Source organism: Ranitomeya variabilis, chromosome 1 (assembly GCF_051348905.1).
Source record: "Ranitomeya variabilis isolate aRanVar5 chromosome 1, aRanVar5.hap1, whole genome shotgun sequence".
In the NCBI taxonomy this organism is placed as follows: Eukaryota; Metazoa; Chordata; class Amphibia; order Anura; family Dendrobatidae; genus Ranitomeya; species Ranitomeya variabilis.
Window position 1 is genome coordinate 309,744,699 of NC_135232.1, and position 19,176 is coordinate 309,763,874.

General features: G+C 44.6%; 1 protein-coding gene across 3 annotated transcripts in view; it reads right to left on the minus strand.

Moving 5' to 3' along the window:
- The window catches only part of TPCN1 (two pore segment channel 1), a 113,397-nt gene that overhangs the window by 56,959 nt on the left and 37,262 nt on the right, over positions 1-19,176 (minus strand). For all 3 annotated transcript variants that reach the window (XM_077296533.1, XM_077296515.1, XM_077296524.1), the window contains exons 6-7: positions 8,940-9,070; positions 1,520-1,608 (exon numbers count right to left, since the gene is read on the minus strand). In XM_077296533.1, the coding sequence (XP_077152648.1) occupies positions 1,520-1,608; positions 8,940-9,070 (220 nt within the window). The remainder of the gene's footprint in view (positions 1-1,519; positions 1,609-8,939; positions 9,071-19,176) is intronic.

Sequence of the window (19,176 nt, forward strand, 5' to 3'; positions counted from 1 at the left end):
GGTTGCAACATCATGCTTTGGGGCTGTTTCTCTGCAAAGGGACCAGGACGACTGATTCGTGTACATGAAAGAATGAATGGAGCCATGTATTGTGAGATTTTAAGTGCAAACCTCCTTCCATCAGCAAGGGCATTGAAGATGAAACGTGGATGGGTCTTTCAGCATGATAATGATCCCAAGCACACCGCCACGGCAACAAAGGAGTGGCTTCGTAAGAAGAATATGAAGGTCCTGGAGTGGCCTAGCCAGTCTCCAGATCTCAATCCCATAGAAAACCTTAGGAGGGAGTTGAAAGTCTGTGATGCTCAGCAACAGGCCCAAAACATCACTGCTCTAGAGGAGATCTGCATGGAGGAATGGGCCAACGCACCACCAACAGTGTGTGCCAACCTTGTGAAGACTTACAGAAAATGTTTGACCTCTGTCATTGCCGACAAAGGATATATAACAAAATAATGAGATGAACTTTTGTTAATGACCAAATACTTATTTTCCACCATAATTTGCAAAATAAATCTTACCAAATCAGACAAGGTGATTTTCTGGATTTGTTGTCTCATTTTGAATCTCATAGTTGTGGTCTACCTATGATGTCAATTACAGGCGTCTCTCATCTTTTTAAGTGGGAGAACTTGCACAATTGCTGGCTGACTAAATCCTTTTTTTCCCCATTGTATCACATATGGGCCTTTATTCCTTTACTAAAACTTCTCTACAACTAGCTCTGGACTCTGTCTCCCCACAGTGGTGACAGTTGGTAATTCTCCGCTATATAAAAATATGGACGCATCATCCATTCACAGATATACTTTATGAATTCTTCCTCTTTTTCTTCCTTCCTTCCTTTAGGACTATTTCTCCTTGGCAAGACCCTATGAATTCCACAGACTACAAAACCAGGAGAGGAACAATCAGAGGAAAAGTATAATAGAAACACATCACCACTTCTGGTTTTGGCTTACAAACACTGAGGTACAATACTGACCAAATGCTGAACATGTGAACGTGGCCCAAGTGTTTCAATGGTTCACATTTTTTTTTTTTTTTTTAAGAGTGCTTGTCATATCTATAGCTAGCTTTCAGAGCCATGACTAATCCCTTAAAGTTGTATTCTCAAGTCTGAAAGTTATTCCTTATCCATAGGACAGGAGATGATTTTCCAATCGCTAGGGGTGGTGCCGCCTGCTGAGGTCCCCACTGATCCTTGGTACCGGGACTCTGAAGAGCTGCGTATGAATGGAGCAGAGGTCAATCATTTGCACTTCCATCCTGTTCATTCTGATGGGAGTGCAGAAGATCAGCGGAGTGCAGCACTTGGCAATCTCCAGCACTCCCATTAAAATCAAGTTCACATAGGGCTCTTAAGAGTAATGGTTTGAAGGATCAATGGGGGTCCCATCAGTGATACCCCCAACAATTGGGAAGTTATTTCCTGTCATATAGGTAACTTTCAAAATCGAGAATGCCCTTTTAGTACGAATTAATAGTGAGCATATACATTTTCATTGGAAGAACATACCCAGAATGGCAAAAATAACCATGAAGAATAAGAGGAGGAGCAGGATATCTATAAAAGGCGGCAGAGACTGGAAAATCTGACGCAGGTTCCTGTAGAGTAAAAGAACATTCTTAATTCTCAATTTTTACTGATTAAAGAGAAGACTCAGTAATAAAGGATTCCCCATCACTTTATTATTGGCATCCTGAGAATGACGGGCACCTCGCTTGTGTAGCACTGCATCTCCTTCACTGCGACACCTGGCTGCGCAGCGAACTGCAGCACTGCCCCATTCACTTCATTGCCAATATGAAGGGAAATCTTACAAGGGGATGCAGCAGTACACAGGCTACCCGTCATTCTCAGAAGTAGGGCAGATTACAGAGATCAGACCCCCACGGATCATAAAGTGATACTTTCTACACAGCTGGGTGGCTGGGAGCACTACAGAGAAAGGAAAAATTAGAAAAGAATGTAGCACTATAGGATCTGTAACCCTTTATTCTCAGGACTGGTTTCAAAAGGTCAGATCGCCGCCAATCACGGAGCGATGCCATCCAGCATAAGGTGAACCTCTGAATAAGCATCAGGAACCACAGATTGTCAGCTCTTTTGTCTCATTGTTCTTCAGGTTTGACTTCATCAAATGTCATTCTGTAGGTTTCCTCCTTTACCTGATTTTATAGCGCGTTGGATTATTTTGGTGCTGCCTAAAGTTTGGGGTTATCATTTACAAATATTCACACAATATAAAGAGGATTTCTCAGCATAGTAAATTACAATATCCCACCAGGGATCGCAAAGACAGATGTGCGGAGCCCCTCTTAAATGAAACAGAGGATGAGCAGAAGCATCTCCACTCCATTCAATGATTATGTGGGACTGCTGGGATAGCGGTGCCCAGTACTTGGCTATCTCTGGCAGTCCTATGGACATTGAATAGAGATGCGTAACATGTTCACCCTCCTATCCATCAAAAGGGTCTTCCCAGAGCTCTGTTGTCAGAATGAGTGGGTGGTCCCAGTGATCAGTAACTTATCACTTACCCTAAGAATAGGCGATACCTTTTATCCCAGGAAATCCCTTTTTGGCTATGTGCATGCGATGCGTTTTTTTATGCGTTTTTGTGGATTTTTTTCCGCGCGTAAATGGGTCAAAAACACAATGGAATCCTTATGCAAGCTTATTCAATTACAATCCTGAAGTGTTGTGCACATGATCAGTATATTTCCGTGAGTATTTGCAGTGCGTTTTTTTTCTGCAGCATGTCAATTCTTTCTGCGTTTCTGCAGTGTTTCTGCACCCATTGACTTCAATTGAGTCAGTCAAATCCGCAGCAAAAACGCAGGTATAAAAATGTTTGCAGATTTGCTGAGTTTTTGATAACAGTGACAACAGGCACCGCTGATGGGAGTAGTAGTATCATCTGCCGGCGCCTGTGCTCACAGTTATTAAAAAAAAAAAAAAAAAAGTAGAATGACTATATTCACATAAAAAAATTAAAAAAATTATACTCGCCTTAACACCCAATCCCCTTGTCTCCTAGAAATAATGTAAAATAATAAACCAACAAATACTCACCTTTCCTCCATAGTCCAGGTGTGACCGTACTACCCGGCGATACACTGACAGGGGGTAATAGCTCTTGTAGTGTATCACTGAGCTGTTCAACGCAGTTCATCAGCTCCGATGCTTACGGCACTGCTGCGTGAGAACTTTCCCACACAGTAGTGGAGCCGTAAAGGAGATCACCGGAGCTGATCAGCTGATGAACTCCAGTGAACTCGCTCACGGCAGCTCAGTGATACACTGCGGGAGCGATTACCTCCTGGCAGTGTACTACCGGCTGTCTTTAAAAGCAATCACATCACTCAACGTGCACACATAGCCTTACAATGAGCTGTTCTGGACATTAAAAAGAAGCCATCCATAGGATAGGTGATAATTCATTGAGGGTCTCAGTGTAGGTACCTCCAATGAACGGCGGAACAGGCCAGTTTTATTCCGGTTTAATATAGCGCGGCAGTGTTCATGTTAGCCTACGGATCCATTCATTTTTTATGAGAACGAACAGCCAAGTGCAATGCCATAGGGAATGAATAAATTAATGAATGGAGCGATGATTGAGTATGCGCTCCTTTCTAACTGGGATAAAAGTACCCTGTTCTGCTAATCGCTTGTGGTAAGAGCAGCTGGACCCCAGGCAAATTAGTAGGGAATAACTTACTTTAATAGAAAAAAACACTTTACGTTGAGCTATCCTGGGTATTCGCACAAGCTATAGCATATCATTAACAGCTTGTTAATCGTTTCCATGTGGCAAAACAGGATTTCGATTTTCTACATTGCCCAGCATAAAGTGTAACTGAAATTTGGGAACAAAATGCAGACTATGGTACAATACAAAAGTGATAGATTCCTTTATACCCATTGTTAAAGGGAACCTGTCAGCAAGATTGTGCACAGTAACCTACAGACAGTATCAGGTCAGTGCCGTTAGGGTACCGTCTCACAGTGGCACTTTGGTCTCTACGACGGCACGATCCGTGACGTTCCAGCGATATAGTTACGATATCGCTGTGTCTGACACGCTACTGCGATCAGGGACCCCGCTGAGAAACGTACGTCGTAGCAGATCGTTTGAAACTTTATTTCGTCGCTGGATCACCCGCTGACATCGCTGCATCGGCGTGTGTGACACCGATGCAGCGATGTCTTCACTGGTAACCAGGGTAAATATCGGGTTACTAAGCGCAGGGCTGCGCTTATTAACCCGATGTTTACCCTGGTTACCATTGTAAATGTAAAAAAAAAAAAAACACTACATACTTACATTCCGGTGCCTGTCACGTCCCCCGGCGTCCGCTTCCCTGCACTCCTCCTGCATCCTGTGTCAGCGCCGGCCGTACATCAGAGCACAGCGGTGACGTCACCGCTCTGCTTTACGGCCGCGATTACACAGGATGCAGGAGGAGTGCAGGGAAGCGGACGCCCGGGGACGCGACAGGCACCGGAATGTGAGTATGTGTTGTTTTTTTTTACATTTACAATGGTAACCAGGGTAAACATCGGGTTACTAAGCGCGGCCCTGCGCTTAGTAAACCGATGTTTACCCTGGTTACCCGGGGACCTCGGCATCGTTGGTCGCTGGAGAGCTGTCTGTGTGACAGCTCTCCAGCGACCACACAACGACTTTCCAACGATCACGGCCAGGTCGTATCGCTGGTCGTGATCGTTGGAAAGTTGCAGAGTGTGACGGTACCCTTATACTGAATAAAATGATACCTTTGGTTGCTGAAACCCGGCTTGTGGTTGTTTCTTAATCTTTATTTTCAATGATAATGATATGCTCGTGCTCCGGAGCGGCCTGTGGGGGGGGGGAGAGGCTTCATGAGGTGCTCTGATTAGATATTCATAATGAAGACTGCTGACAGGTCACTGATCCCTCACTGACCTGCCCCCTAGTTTGCATAATGAATATCCGCTTTTGCAGGCAGGTGGCAGCCGTGGCACATGCGCTGCAGCATAATCGCATGTTTACAGTGCATTTATTCCCTTTTGCTTATTTAATTGAGCAAGGGGAAAAAAAACAGGGATTTTTGTGTACTCACCGTAAAATCCTTTTCTCCAAGCCACTCATTGGGGGACACAGAACCATGTTCAAAGCTGTGTCCCCCAATGAGGCAAAGGAGAAACAGGGATTTTTGTGTACTCACCGTAAAATCCTTTTCTCCAAGCCACTCATTGGGGGACACAGAACCATGTTTAAGCTGTGTCCCCCAATGAGGCGAATGAGAAAAGTCAATTTGAAAAGGACACTTGCGCAGTAGCAGCTATCAGTGTGTATAGAGATCCAATAGCTGCTACTGCGCAGGCGGTGCCATTTTCAAAATGACTTTTTTTTTTTACCTTGCTCAATTAATCATCCAGCGATTGTGTTAAATTGTTAAAAAAAAAAAAAGGACATTTACATATTCACATACAACATTCATACTCACCAAACACCTAATTCCCTGACACCTTCAATCTCCTGCAATAAAAATAAAATAAACCACCATATATTTACCTTTCCACCGAAGTCCATTTAATATCGAGTGTCCCACGGATCTCAAGTGTAGAACAGTCATAGTGGGAGATGTGACTGTTCTACACGCCTCCAGCGATACACTGACAGGAGCTAATCGCCCCCGTAGTGTATCACTACGCCGACCTGAGTTCGTGCTGTTACTTGCGGCACCGCTGTGTGAGAAAATTCCCACGCAGCGGTGACGTAAAGTGAAAGCATGAACTCTGGTGAACTGTCAGTGATGCACTGCAGGAAGATTATCTCCTGTCAGTGTATCACCGCAGGTCCTATAAAACGGTCACATCTGTGACTGTTCTACACGGGAGATCGTCGTGGGACACTCGTTATTAAATGGATTACGGCGGACAGGGAGTATTTTTGTTGGTTTTATTATTTTATTTTTGTTGCAGGAGACCAAGGGAGTAGGGGATTAGGTGATACAGTAAGTATGGTTAATTAAGATTAATTAAGGACTTTATTCTGGCTGTGTCTTTATTTACCATATAACTATAGGATTAGTAATGGATAGGTGTCTTCTAGACGCTTCTCCAATACTAATTCATGGGCTTGATGTCACCTGACAATACAAAGGTGACATTAACCCCACAAATATTACCCTACTTGCCACTGCTACAGGGCAAGTGGGAAGAGCGAGACTAAGTGCCAGAATTGGCTCATCTATAAGATGCGCCATTTCTGGGGCGGCTGAGAGCTGATGTTTTTAGCCTGGGGGGTGCGAATATCCATAGCCCTTTCCCAGGCTATTAATATCAGCCCGCAGCTGTCTGCCTATCCTTTGTTGGTTCGATTTTATAGGGGGACCCCTTGTAAATTTTTTTCTGGGGTTCTCCTGTAAACTAGCCAGTAAAGGCTAAGCAAACATCTGTGAGCTGATATTATTAGTCTGGGAACCTTTATGGCTATTGGCTCCTTCACAGAATATTAACATCAGCCCTCAGCTTTCCCTCTGCTGGTTAAGAAAATTACGCAGGAGCCCACGCAATTTTTTTTTAGGGTATGTTCCCACAGTCAGGAACCGGCAGCACATTTTCGATCTGTCCTGAGCGTCGCCGAATGATAAACATGCTGCAGTCTAGAAAGACGCACCGCATGTCAATCTCCGCAGAGAAGCCCATCCACTATGTTGTAACATCTGGCCGCTGCGGGTTGGACGCTGCGGATGTAAGCAGTGTCCAACCGCAGCATTTACTGACCGTGGAAACGTACCCTTATAAAGTTTTTTGAAAATTAAACAGATATTGTGTTTCACGTAGATTTCGTGTGTGTGTGTGTGTGTGTGTGTGTTTTATTTACCGTTTTAATAATGATGGTATCTGGCTGACACCTGTGGTCATTACCAAACCTCGAGCTTGCTATTACATAATATATTATATTCACTTATATTTGTTTTGTGTGTGTAAAAACTATATTTCTATATTTGAAGATGGTATTGTAATGATATTATGGTCTTCAATGGAGAACGTAAAAGAAGAGGTTGGACTAGGAAATTACATCACAATTCTTTTTTTTTGTTACATAATATATCTTTAATTTAGCTTACAAAAACGCATACAAATCCGCATAAAAAAATAAATAAATATCGCGCGGATTTTCAACTGCATTTTCTGCTGAGGAAGAATCCGCACAGATTTTTACAAGACCAAATCTGCAGCATGGGCATACCCTAACTCAAAACTGAAAATAAAGATTAAGAAACAACAGATTGATTTAATCAACAAAGGTATCATTGTAATCAGTATAACGGTGTCGACCTGACAGTGTCTGTAGTTTACTGAGCACAATGCTGCTGACAGGTTCCCTTTAAAGGCAATTTTCACCATCTGAAACAATTGATTTTATTGTATATTGCAGCTGACACCTGAGACACACCTGAGACTATGTTAACAAATAGCATACAAAACCCTATACATGACATCCTGCCGTCACTTTCTTCCATCTCTCCCTAGTTTATGTGAAGACAAGTTTAGTTAGCAGTAGGAGATATCTATTTAGTTACCATATATACCCGAATATAAGCCGAGATTTTCAGCCCATTTTTTAGGCTGAAAGTGCCCCCCTCAGCTTATAATTATTATTTATTATTATAGCGCCATTTATTCCATGGCGCTTTACATGTGAGGAGGGGTATACATAATAAAAACAAGTAGAATAATCTTAAACAATACAAGTCACAACTGGTACAGGAGGAGAGAGGACCCTGCCCGCGAGGGCTCACAATCTACAAGGCTTATACTCGAGTCATTGTCCCAGGGGGTCGGCGGGGGAGGGGGAGCGGCAGCTGTCCATCATACTCACCTTCTCCCGACGCGCCTCTGCATGTCCCTGCTTCTTCGACGCCCGCAGCTCTTCCGGTCTTCAGCGGTACCGCTCATTAAAGTAATGAATACGGACGTGACTCCACTCCCATAGGGGGTGGAGACACATATTCATTACTTTAATGAGCGGTACCAGTGACAGCTGAACACAGGAACAAGCTGCCGGCGCCATCGCATCGGAGAAGCAGGGACCTTGCTGGGAGGGTCAGTATAATGGGGGAGGGTGGGCCATGCAATATTCACCTGTCCCCGTTCCACCGCCGCGCGCCGCTCCATCTTCCGCATCCTCTGGCTGTGACGTTCAGGCCAGAGGGCGCGATGACGTGTTTAGTGTGCACGTCGCCCTCTGCCTGAACAGTCACTGCAGAGAGACAAAAGACAGGGCGGTGGAACGGGGACAGGTGAATATCGCAAGTGCCGGTGTTCCAGCCTGCTTAGGACAAGAGGGGAGTATGCCATTTTTTATTTTTTTTTATCGCAGAAGCATATGGGGCAAATGTTTCTATGGAGCATCTTATGGGGCCATAATCAACCTTAATGCAGCATTATATGGGGCACATTTTCAATGGAGCATCTTATGGAGCCATAATCAACCTTTGCGCAGCATTATATGGGGCAAATGTATCTATGGAGCATCTTATGGGGCCATAATCAACCTTTGCGCAACATTATATGGGGCACATTTTCTATGGAGCATCTTATGGGGCCCATCATGAACTTTATGGAGCATTATATGGGGCTCCTGATTCAATATGAATATTCAAGAACATGAATGTCTCAATAAATTTTACTTTTATTGGTATCGATTTTTATTTTTGAAATTTACCAGTAGCTGCTTCATTTCCCACCCTAGGCTTATACTCGAGTCATTAAGTTTTCCCAGTTTTTTGTGGCAAAATTAGGGGTCTCGGCTTATACTCGGGTCGTCTTATACTCGAATATATACGGTACTTTTGTAGGTATTTTTATATAAATACGAATACTTTTTAGTATTATTAAACTATACTTTTTATTAAAAACACTTACAAATTATTCTTACCTCCGGACAGCCCCACAATATCTGCAGTCGACTAAAAAAATAGGTCGCAATGCTCTTGTAATGCGTACATGGGACGTCTGCCGAATTAGCACCACAATAGCTTCCACAAATTGAACCCACAAAACTAAACTCTGCAGAGAAGTAAGAATAAAAAGACAGAGTTACTAAGAGACTTCATAAAGCTAGACTAGTGGAAAACATACCGCAGTACTTGCTGATGTAAAGATTACATGCTTTCTAGTATTTTAAGCCAACTGTTTCAAGTAATTTACGCAATTTTTTTTAAGCCAAAATTATGATGCATAATATTAATACATTTTACAAATCCACAATTTCACGTCTCCTTTTCTTTTATAAAAGTGTCTAGTAAAGAGCAGAGCGGCAAAAACACTTGACTGCAGTGCAAGTCACATAAAAATACACTGTTCCAAATTATTATGCAAATAATATTTCCTCATATTTTCTCTAAATTACCTATCTGAATTGCAGTCATTGTTATTTTCCAGTCATCTACTATTCTAGTATAATTGCAATGTTTTGGAACAAACTGCCTATGAAAACAGTATCTTTTTAAAAAAAATAAACACTCAAAATGCATGTTCCAAATTATTATGCACAGCAGAGTCTGCAACCTTTTTTTTTATTTTATTTTGAACAAAAAAATGGTAAATTGTGAAGTTATAAGCATTATCAGCTTATTACAAAATGAAATCAAACAGTTTTCAAGTGAAAACTTTATTCTAGGTGATGTTACATTTGCATATAGGACCCCTTGTTCGAAAGAAGCTTCTGAACTTGTGAGCCTTCGCGGGCAGGGTCCTCACTCCTCCTGTACCAGTTATGACTTGTATTGTTTAAGATTATTGTACTTGTTTTTATTATGTATACCCCTCCTCACATGTAAAGCGCCATGGAATAAATGGCGCTATAGCAATAAATAATAATAATAATAACTCTCTCGTCCATTGAATTTGTCAGTTTTTGGATGGTTTCTGCTTCAATTGTTTTGCATGTGGACAGAATACCCTCCCAGAGCTGTTGCTTAGATGTGAACTGCCTCCCGCCATCATAGACACTCCTTTTGATGATGCTCCAGAGGTTCTCAATGGGGTTGAGGTCAGGGGAAGATGGTGGCCACACCATATGTTTGTCCTCTTTTATGCCCATAGCAGCCAGAGATGCAGATGTGTTTTTTGCAGCATGAGACGGTGCATTATCATGCATGAAAATGATCTTGCTGCGGAAAGCACGGTTCTTCCTCTTGAACCATGGCAGGAAGTGTTGTTTTAGAAACTCCACATAGATTATGGAGTTCATCTTAACCCCTTCAGGGATCATAAAGGGGCCGACAATCTCTCTCCCCATGATTCCCGCCCAAAACATTACTCCACCTCCTCCTTGTTGGCGCCTTAGCCGTGTTTTCATGGGGTGTCCATCAACCAGCCATCCTCCACTCCATCCATCTGGACCATCGAGCGTTGCACGGCACTTATCGGTGAACAAAACAGTTTGGAAGTCAGTCTTCATGTATCGTTTGGCCCACTGGAGCTGTTTCTACTTGTGTGCAGTGGATAGAGGTGGTCGACAGGATGGCTTACGCACAGCTGCAAACCTCTGAAGGACCCTGCATCTTGTTGTTCTGGGGACGTTGGAGGCACCAGCAGCTTCAAAAACTTGTCTGCTGCTATGACCAGGCATTTTTGCAGCTGCTCTTTTAACTTTACGCAATTGCCTGTTGGAAAGAGTCCTCAATTTTTCCTTATCAGCACACACACGTGTGTGCTGGGAATCAGCTACATACTTCTTGATTGTGCGATGATCACGATGAAGTGTCTTGGCAATGTTGATTGTAGTCATGACCTTGACCTAAATACTCCATAATTTGTTGCTTCTCAGCAGCCGACACATCCTTTTTCTTTCCCATTTTGGCAAAAAATGTAGGCTGCTTAATAATGTGGAACAGCCTTCTTAAGTAGTCTTGCCTTTATTTGGACACACCTGCCAAACTAATTTGCACAGGTATCTGCAATTGCTTTCAGTGATATAAAGAGCCCTGACACACATCACCATCAATGAGTTTAAATGACAAACAAAAAAATTCTAACCTTATCACTCCTAAACTCTTTGTGCATAATAATTTGGAACACAGTGTAATTAAGCAATTAAAATATTGTATCAATTTTTTTTTGTGTGTGTATAAAAAAAAAAAAAAAAAAAAAAAGGCTAAGAAACAAATTGAGAAGGCAGTCTTCAATTGATGCTTCCACCAAAAAAAGATTACATTTATGGGAGTTTTCGAATCTGAGAATAGGTTATTAATGTTATTAATGTGTGATTAGCAGGTGCACTTGAAGTGGCCCATCAATGGTTATCCTAGTAAAATACCGTATTTTCCGGCGTATAAGACAACTTTTTAACCCCTGAAAATCATCTCAAAAGTCGGGGGTCATCTTATACGCCGGGTACGGCGTGTGCAGGGAGCGGTCCTGTATGGTTCCCAGGATCTGGAGGAGAGGAGACTCTCCTTCAGGCCCTGGGATCCATATTCATGTAAAAAAAAGAATAAAAATAAAAAATATGGGATATACTTACCCTCTAACGGCCTGCAGCTCTCAGCGGTGCAAGCGGCGGCCTCCGTTCCTAAGGATGCATTGAGCGAAGGACCTTCGATGACGTCGCGGTCGCGTGACTGTGACATCATCGAAGGTCCTTCGCTCAATGCATCCTTAGGAATGGAGGCCGCCGCTTGCACCGCTGAGAGCCGCGGGCCGTAGGAGGGTAAGTATATCCCATATTTTTTATTTTTATTCTTTTTTTTACATGAATATGGATCCCAGGGCCTGAAGGAGAGTCTCCTCTCCTCCAGACCCTGGGAACCATCCGCACAGCACACGCCGTATAAGATGATGGGAGTATAAGATGACCCCCGTCTTATACAGTGAGTATACACCAGAGTTCTTGTACACCAGAAAATACGTTAGCTTCATCGTGAGGGTCTCAGGGGTTTAGGGTACATGGTTCTGTGGTAATTAGGGTGTTATTAAAGTTACATGATTAATCTTGTAATACTCTAAACTAGCGATCTCAAAAATTCTGGACCAAGGTAGAAAGCTGCTTGCCTCACACGGACTACATTCCACAGCACCCTACATTACTGAACTAAAGTAGAAGGCCAAACAGTTGGCATTTCAAGAAGCGCATAAAAAAGAGCATTAAGGAAATAATAATTTCTTACTAGTAAATTGATTTTCTTGAAACCCTTTACAGCGACTGAAAGTGGGATCCACCAATATCAATGGACAGGAAGTCATTAGCACAAAATAAAAAGGCAATGCCCACTTCCTCTTTCAATGTGGTTTCCAAGAAGTCAAGTAGGAGCCACCCAAATTATAATCATTCTTACTATTATTTATACATTCACGCCAGCCCATCTTCATTGTGAGAAGAGAATATTGAGAACCACAACCAACCATAAGCCAAAGGGAAAGAATAAATAGAAATGCTGTCATGGGTTTCAGGAAAATCAAATCACCAGTAAGTAATTATTTTTCCACTCACCCATGAGAGCACCTGAGAGAGGATGACCAAGAATAATAATAATAATAATTTTTATTTATATAGCGCCAACATATTCTGTAGCACTTTACAAATTAAAGAGGGGACTTGTACAGACAATAGACATAACAGCATAACAGAAATCACAGTTCAAAACAGATACCAGGAGGAATGAGGGCCCTGCCCGCAAGCTTACAAACTATGAGGAATAGGGGAGACACGAGAGGTGGATGGTAACAATAGCTTTAGTTATTTGGACCAGCCATAGTGTAAGGCTCGGGAGTTCATGTAAAGCTGCATGAACCAGTTAACTGCCTAAGTACCGTATGTAGCAGTACAGACATAAAGTGCTATTAACTCAATAAAGTGTATGAGAACATGATGCGAGGAACCTGATCATGTTTTTTTTTTTTTTATAGGCCACACAGGGATAGTTAGGTTAATGCGTTGAGGCGGTAGGCCAATCTGAACAAATGAGTTTTTAGGGCACGCTTAAAACTGTGGGGATTGGGGATTAATCGTAGTAACCTAGGTAGTGCATTCCAAAGAATCGGCGCAGCACGTGTAAAGTCTTGGAGACGGGAGTGGGAGGTTCTGATTATTGAGGATGCTAACCTGAGGTCATTAGCGGAGCGGAGGGCACGGGTAGGGTGGTAGACTGAGACCAGAGAGGAGATGTAGGGTGGTGCTGAGCCATGGAGTGCTTTGTAGATGAGGGTAGTAGTTTTGTACTGGATTCTGGAGTGGATGGGTAGCCAGTGTAATGACTGGCACAAGGTAGAGGCATCGGTGTAACGGTTGGTGAGGAATATGATCCTGGCTGCAGCATTCAGGACAGACTGGAGCGGGGAGAGTTTGGTAAGAGGGAGGCCGATTAGTAGAGAGTTACAATAGTCCAGACGAGAATGTGGCCGTCCCCAGCAGCTCTGGAAAGCAATGCATCCTTACTGTGGTAGACTACGCTACCCGGTACCCAGAGGCAGTAGCTCTGTCGTCAACTAGGGCAGATAAGGTGGCGGATGCCCTGTTGGCTATCTTTTCACATGTAGGATTTCCCAGGGAGATGCTCACGGATCAAGGGACCCAATTCATGTCTCGCCTAATGGAGGCTCTCTGTAAGAGAATGCAGGTGAAGCACCTGGTATCGAGTGAGTATCACCCACAGACCAATGGCTTGTGTGATCGCTTCAATGGTACCCTCAAACAGATGCTACGCATGCTGGTTGAGACACAAGGGCGCGACTGGGAGCGGTACCTCTCACACCTGCTATTCGCTTACCGAGAGGTTCCGCAGAGCACGACGGGGTTCTCCCCCTTCGAGCTCCTGTACGGCAGGCGAGTCCGGGGACCCCTTGGGTTGGTAAGAGAATCCTGGGAAGAGGAGCCGAACCCTTCTGAAGTGTCCATAGTGGAGTATGTCATGCGCTTCCGTGACAAGATGCAGACCTTGACGCAGTTGGTGCATGACAACATGACGCAGGCTCAGGCTGACCAGAAGCACTGGTACGACCAGAACGCCCGGGAGCGGACCTATCACGTGGGTCAAAAGGTGTGGGTGCTGGTCCCCGTGCCAAAGGATAAGCTTCAGGCAGCCTGGGAGGGCCCGTACGTCGTCCACCAACAGCTCAACCCGGTCACCTACGTGGTCACACTTGACCACGCTCGGGGTAGGCGAAAGGCCTTTCACGTCAACATGATGAAGGCTCATCACGAACGTGAACCTTTCGTCCTACCGGTCTGCAGCTTACCCGAAGACGGGGAGGAAGACACCCTCCTGGACATGCTGGCCCAAGCCAAGGCCGGTGGGTCCATTGAGGGCGTGGAGGTGAGCGCCTCGCTAACTGAACCACAGCGGTTGCAGTTGCAAACCACACTGGAACCCTTCCGGGACGTATTCTCCAACCGGCCTGGAAGGACTGAGTTAGCCGTCCACGAGGTGGACACCGGGAATCATGCCCCACTACGGCGAACACCCTATCGAATCTCCGACCAGGTGCAGCAGGTTATGCGCCAGGAGATCGATGCGATGTTACAGCTGGGGGTGATTCGACGGTCAAAGAGCGCGTGGGCCTCCCCCGTAGTTCTTGTGCCAAAGAAGGACCAGACCACCCGATTCTGCGTGGACTACAGGGGGCTCAACGCCATTACAGCCTCTGACGCGCACCCAATGCCGCGCATCGAGGAGCTGCTTGAGAAGTTAGCTGGCGCAAAATACCTGACAATAATGGATCTGAGTCGAGGATACTGGCAGATTCCCCTGAGCCCCGAGGCGCAGGAGAAGTCTGCCTTTATCACACCCTTTGGACTGTACGAGTCCACGGTCATGCCCTTCGGCATGAAGAATGCCCCTGCCACTTTCCAGCAGCAGATGGTCAACCTCCTGCTTCAGGGACTGGAGAAGTACGCAGTGGCGTACTTGGATGATATTGCCATCTTCAGTCCCTCCTGGGAGGAACACCTGCAGCATCTCAAGGAGGTGCTCAGGCGAATTCACAAAGCAGGACTGACTATCAAGCCTGGAAAGTGCCAGATGGGCATGAGGGAGGTTCACTACCTGGGGCACCGGGTAGGCGGAGGCACCCTAAAGCCAGAGCCTGAGAAAGTGGGAGCGATCGTGGACTGGCCCACTCCCAGGACCAAGAAACAGGTGATGTCCTTCCCGGCACTGCAGGGTACTATAGGCGCTTCGTACAGCACTATAGTAGCCAGGCAAAACCTTTGACGGACCTCACCAGGAAGAAGCTACCCCACATCGTCAACTGGACCGACGGCTGTGAGGGGGCCTTCCAGGCGTTGAAAACAGCACTGTGCAACGCCCCTGTGTTGAAAGCAGTCGACCGTTCGTGGTACAGACTGACGCCCGCGAGTTTGGCCTTGGTGCTGTGCTCAGCCAGGTTGACTCGGAGGACCAAGAGCACCCCGTGCTGTACCTGAGCCGGAAACTTTTGTCGAGGGAAGTGGCCTACTCCACCATTGAGAAGGAGTGCCTGGCCATAGTGTGGGCCCTGCAGCGCTTGCAGCCCTACTTGTACGGTCACACCTTCACCGTGGTGACTGACCACAACCCTCTGCACTGGCTAAACGCCATGTGTGGAACCAACGGCAGGTTGCTACGCTGGAGCCTTGCCCTTCAGCAGTTTGACTTCACCATTGAACACAAAACGGGCAGGGAGCATGGGAATGCAGATGGACTGTCCCGCCAGGGTGAACCTACTGAGGTGCGCATGGAGGCATACCGTGGGGTTCTGCCTCCCTAGCGCAGACCAAAAGGGGGAGGTGTGAGGAAAATGTATGTCCGATAATGTAAAAACCATAGCTGAGGGATTTTTGCACGTCTGACCATGGTCCCAAAAGCTGCGGGCTAAACCCCCCCATGTTTCTGAAGTTCTGTGTAGAAGAGCTTTTATGGCTTCTTGCTGCATTCCTGACTTTCAGCTCCCAAATCCCTCATGCCCCTCCCAAAAGAATTTTTACGATCGCTTGGGTAGGCTCAAACTCCCCTCCAGCTAGAACTGGATTAGAAGTCTCCAGAATCCATGAGGGTCTTTGTTCTAATATAATAAGATATTGGGCCAACGGTTTTGTCTAGGAAAATGATGGGTCCAGTTTGTGAAAGTCCATCGGCGCATCTATCCATCACTGTAAGCAGGAGCTTCCAAGTCCAACAGGGACAGAATACGGATTTCTCTGGAACAGAGTGTCCCTACTAGCCTGAATTTAGTATCTATAGAGAGCAAATCTTAATACAAGATGAATGCTGGGTGTGTTATGATTCTGACATGTTCTGGAGCGGAGATACAGGCATTAGACAAACTTGTGTGAAATTTACTAAGACTGAAGAGAGAGGAGGGTCTGGGTAAGCCAGCCCTTTTGGTGATGTCACCGAGCTACACTTTATAAGTTTCTACCCCCACCCCAGCCTGAAGTCTGTCTGCTGGAGTCTGTGTGAGCCTGATCTTACTCCAGAACCCTGATGAATTGGGACATTTGGGAACTCCGCCCACTAGCCTGGTTGCCTCAAATGATCTGAACACATGTAAGTGTTATTTCTCATTTAACCCCTGTTATTTTTATAATTACCTTTGTACATATTTGCAATTGTCTCTTTTTGTAACAACCTTGTAATATTTTTCTATAAACACTGCCTAAACTTTAATGGGGTATAATATTTAATACTAGATTTGTTCTTCATGCTCTAAAACGTACCTTAAGCCTTCTGAAGGGAATTTCGCTACTGTTTTGGGTTAGCTTCGGACCTGTTTAATCGAAGCTGGTGGCAGCATCCCGTGTGCGGGCCTTTGGGTGTCGTTGTAGCGACTGCGGCGTTGATAATTATTGTTCCTGCCTGAGTGGGAGTATTTATATCGCCTCGCTGCAGCGTGCCCAATAGCCAGTACATAGCAGGCAGCCTTTCTGGCGACTAATTATCCTAGATGCAGTACCTAATCTGACCTGAGGGTAAGGGGGGCGCCAGAGAGCTGCAGGTTTCAAGTGGAACTGTAAGCGGGATATACATAAATCCCTGCAGTTCGTGGTATATTGAAGAGCAGTGAGATACCTAAAATAAGCCCCTGCTGTAAACTAAGAGGTCAATAGCCTTGTGTTTTTTTTTCATCACATTGTAGCAGTGGAGGGATAACTAAGATAAGCCCCCCTGCACGTGTGATAGCCGTCTGTTGGCCTAAAGTCACCCCGATCCGTGACGTAGGGGTGACGGTCACGGTGTGAATCGTGACATATTGGCGGCAGCGGTGTGGATTCGTGACAAATTGGTGGCAGCGGTGGGATTCAAGAAATCCTCTGACAGGGAGGGAGCACTCCTGTAAGACCTTACTCCTGAAGGAACATCCCAATAATTTTTTAGTTCAAGACATAGTGCTTCAGGAAAGAAGATTGTGAAAGTTTTAGAAATAATTTAGTAAAAATAATGTCTCTATCGATTTGGATCTCTAACAAAAAAAAGCACAAAAAAAAGGAAACAAGTAATTATATTTTACTGGTTACAATAACTTATTTTTCCTCCCTCAGAGAGAATCTATATTTAAAAACTTCACCAATGTGAAGATCTGGACTGTAAGAAACCTTTCTAGTTTCAATGATCACCTAATGGTTCAAAATCTACCCAACCACATGCTATCTAGTGTAGATTAAGTTTCCCAGAATGCCAAAGGGGTTACAGAACCCAGAAGAAATATTTAATACTTTATCTCAATCCGATTTCCCCAGTCTCTCTTTTTTAGTTTGCCCCTTAGGATGTAACTTTAAGACCGCATCCAAGCCAAGTACTAAGAGCTGATACAACTATAAGCAAAAAAGAGTTTCTCGCATTGCACACGCAAGTCTAATCACGGCCTTACAGACCAACACCGTGCAGAGCGATTGGAATTTTCCAGAGAACACCAAGATTGGCAGATTTGACATTGGACCCCTGTGTTCTTCAAGGTTGAGATCAGTTTCACACTGAGCACATGTGACAGATGCGAGTCTGGAGACCCCGTGGAGAACATTCTAGTGCCTGCAACATCCTACAGCATGACTGATTTGGCAGTGGGTCAGTAATGGTGTGGGGAGACATTTTTTTTTTTGGAGGGCTGCACAGCCCTCAATGTGCTAGCCAGAAGTACCCTGACTGCCATTAGGTACCGAATGAGATTTTCAGACCTGTCGTGAGACCATATTGCAGGTGCAGTGGGCCCTGGGTTCCTACTGATGCATGACAATGCTAGGCCTCATGAGGCTGAAGTGTATCAGCAGTTCCTGCATGATGAAGGCCTGTTGACTGGCCTGCCTATTCCCCAGCCCAAAATCAAATCGAGCACATCTGGGACATCATGTCTCGTTCCATCCGTCAAAGCCACGTTGCACCACAGACTGTCCAGGAATAGAATGATGATTTAATCCAGGACTGGGAGGAGATCCCTCAGGTGAACATTTGCAGCTTCATCAGGAGAATGCCCATGTGTTGTAGGGAGGTCATACAAGCACGTGGAGGCCACATACACTACTGAGAATCATTTCCTGGTCTTGAGGTACTGAAGTTGAATCAGCCTGTAATTTGATTTTCCACTTTGATTTTAAGTATCGTTCCAAATCAATATCACCATGGGATATTAATTTTGATTTAAAATTATCATTTTCATGTTTTTTTATTCTCAATGTATTCCACAATGTAATGACTAAAGAATTGCAACTGGAATATTTCATTCAGAGATATCTAGGATGTGGTATTTTAGTGTTCTCTTTATTTTTTTGAGCAGTGTACAATCCAACCATGAAGATTAGTTGAAACCAGTTACATGCAAAATAGTCTTTTTGCTGGATAACTAATCTAAGAAAATCCAAGTGATAACCATCACCTCTGATACACCATTTTTTTTTGTTCCCCCATCAAGAAGCAACTCGGTCAGAAAGATATAGGCCTCATATGATATAGGTCAAAGCTCAGATGGTCTTAAACTAAGGTATTAGATCCCTGTTCCCTCAACCATGTAACTTATGGACACATCATCCTCTTCTTGAGTAATAATCAGAACGGTCTTACCTCAATGCGAAGGCATTCATCTTGACTAGCGAAGATGTTCCTCCTTCGCCACAGGAATCTGACATCGATTCTTCCCCCATAGGTCTGTTGCCATTTTATCACTCCAAAAACGCATTGACTGGAAGTTTAACCAACTCACCA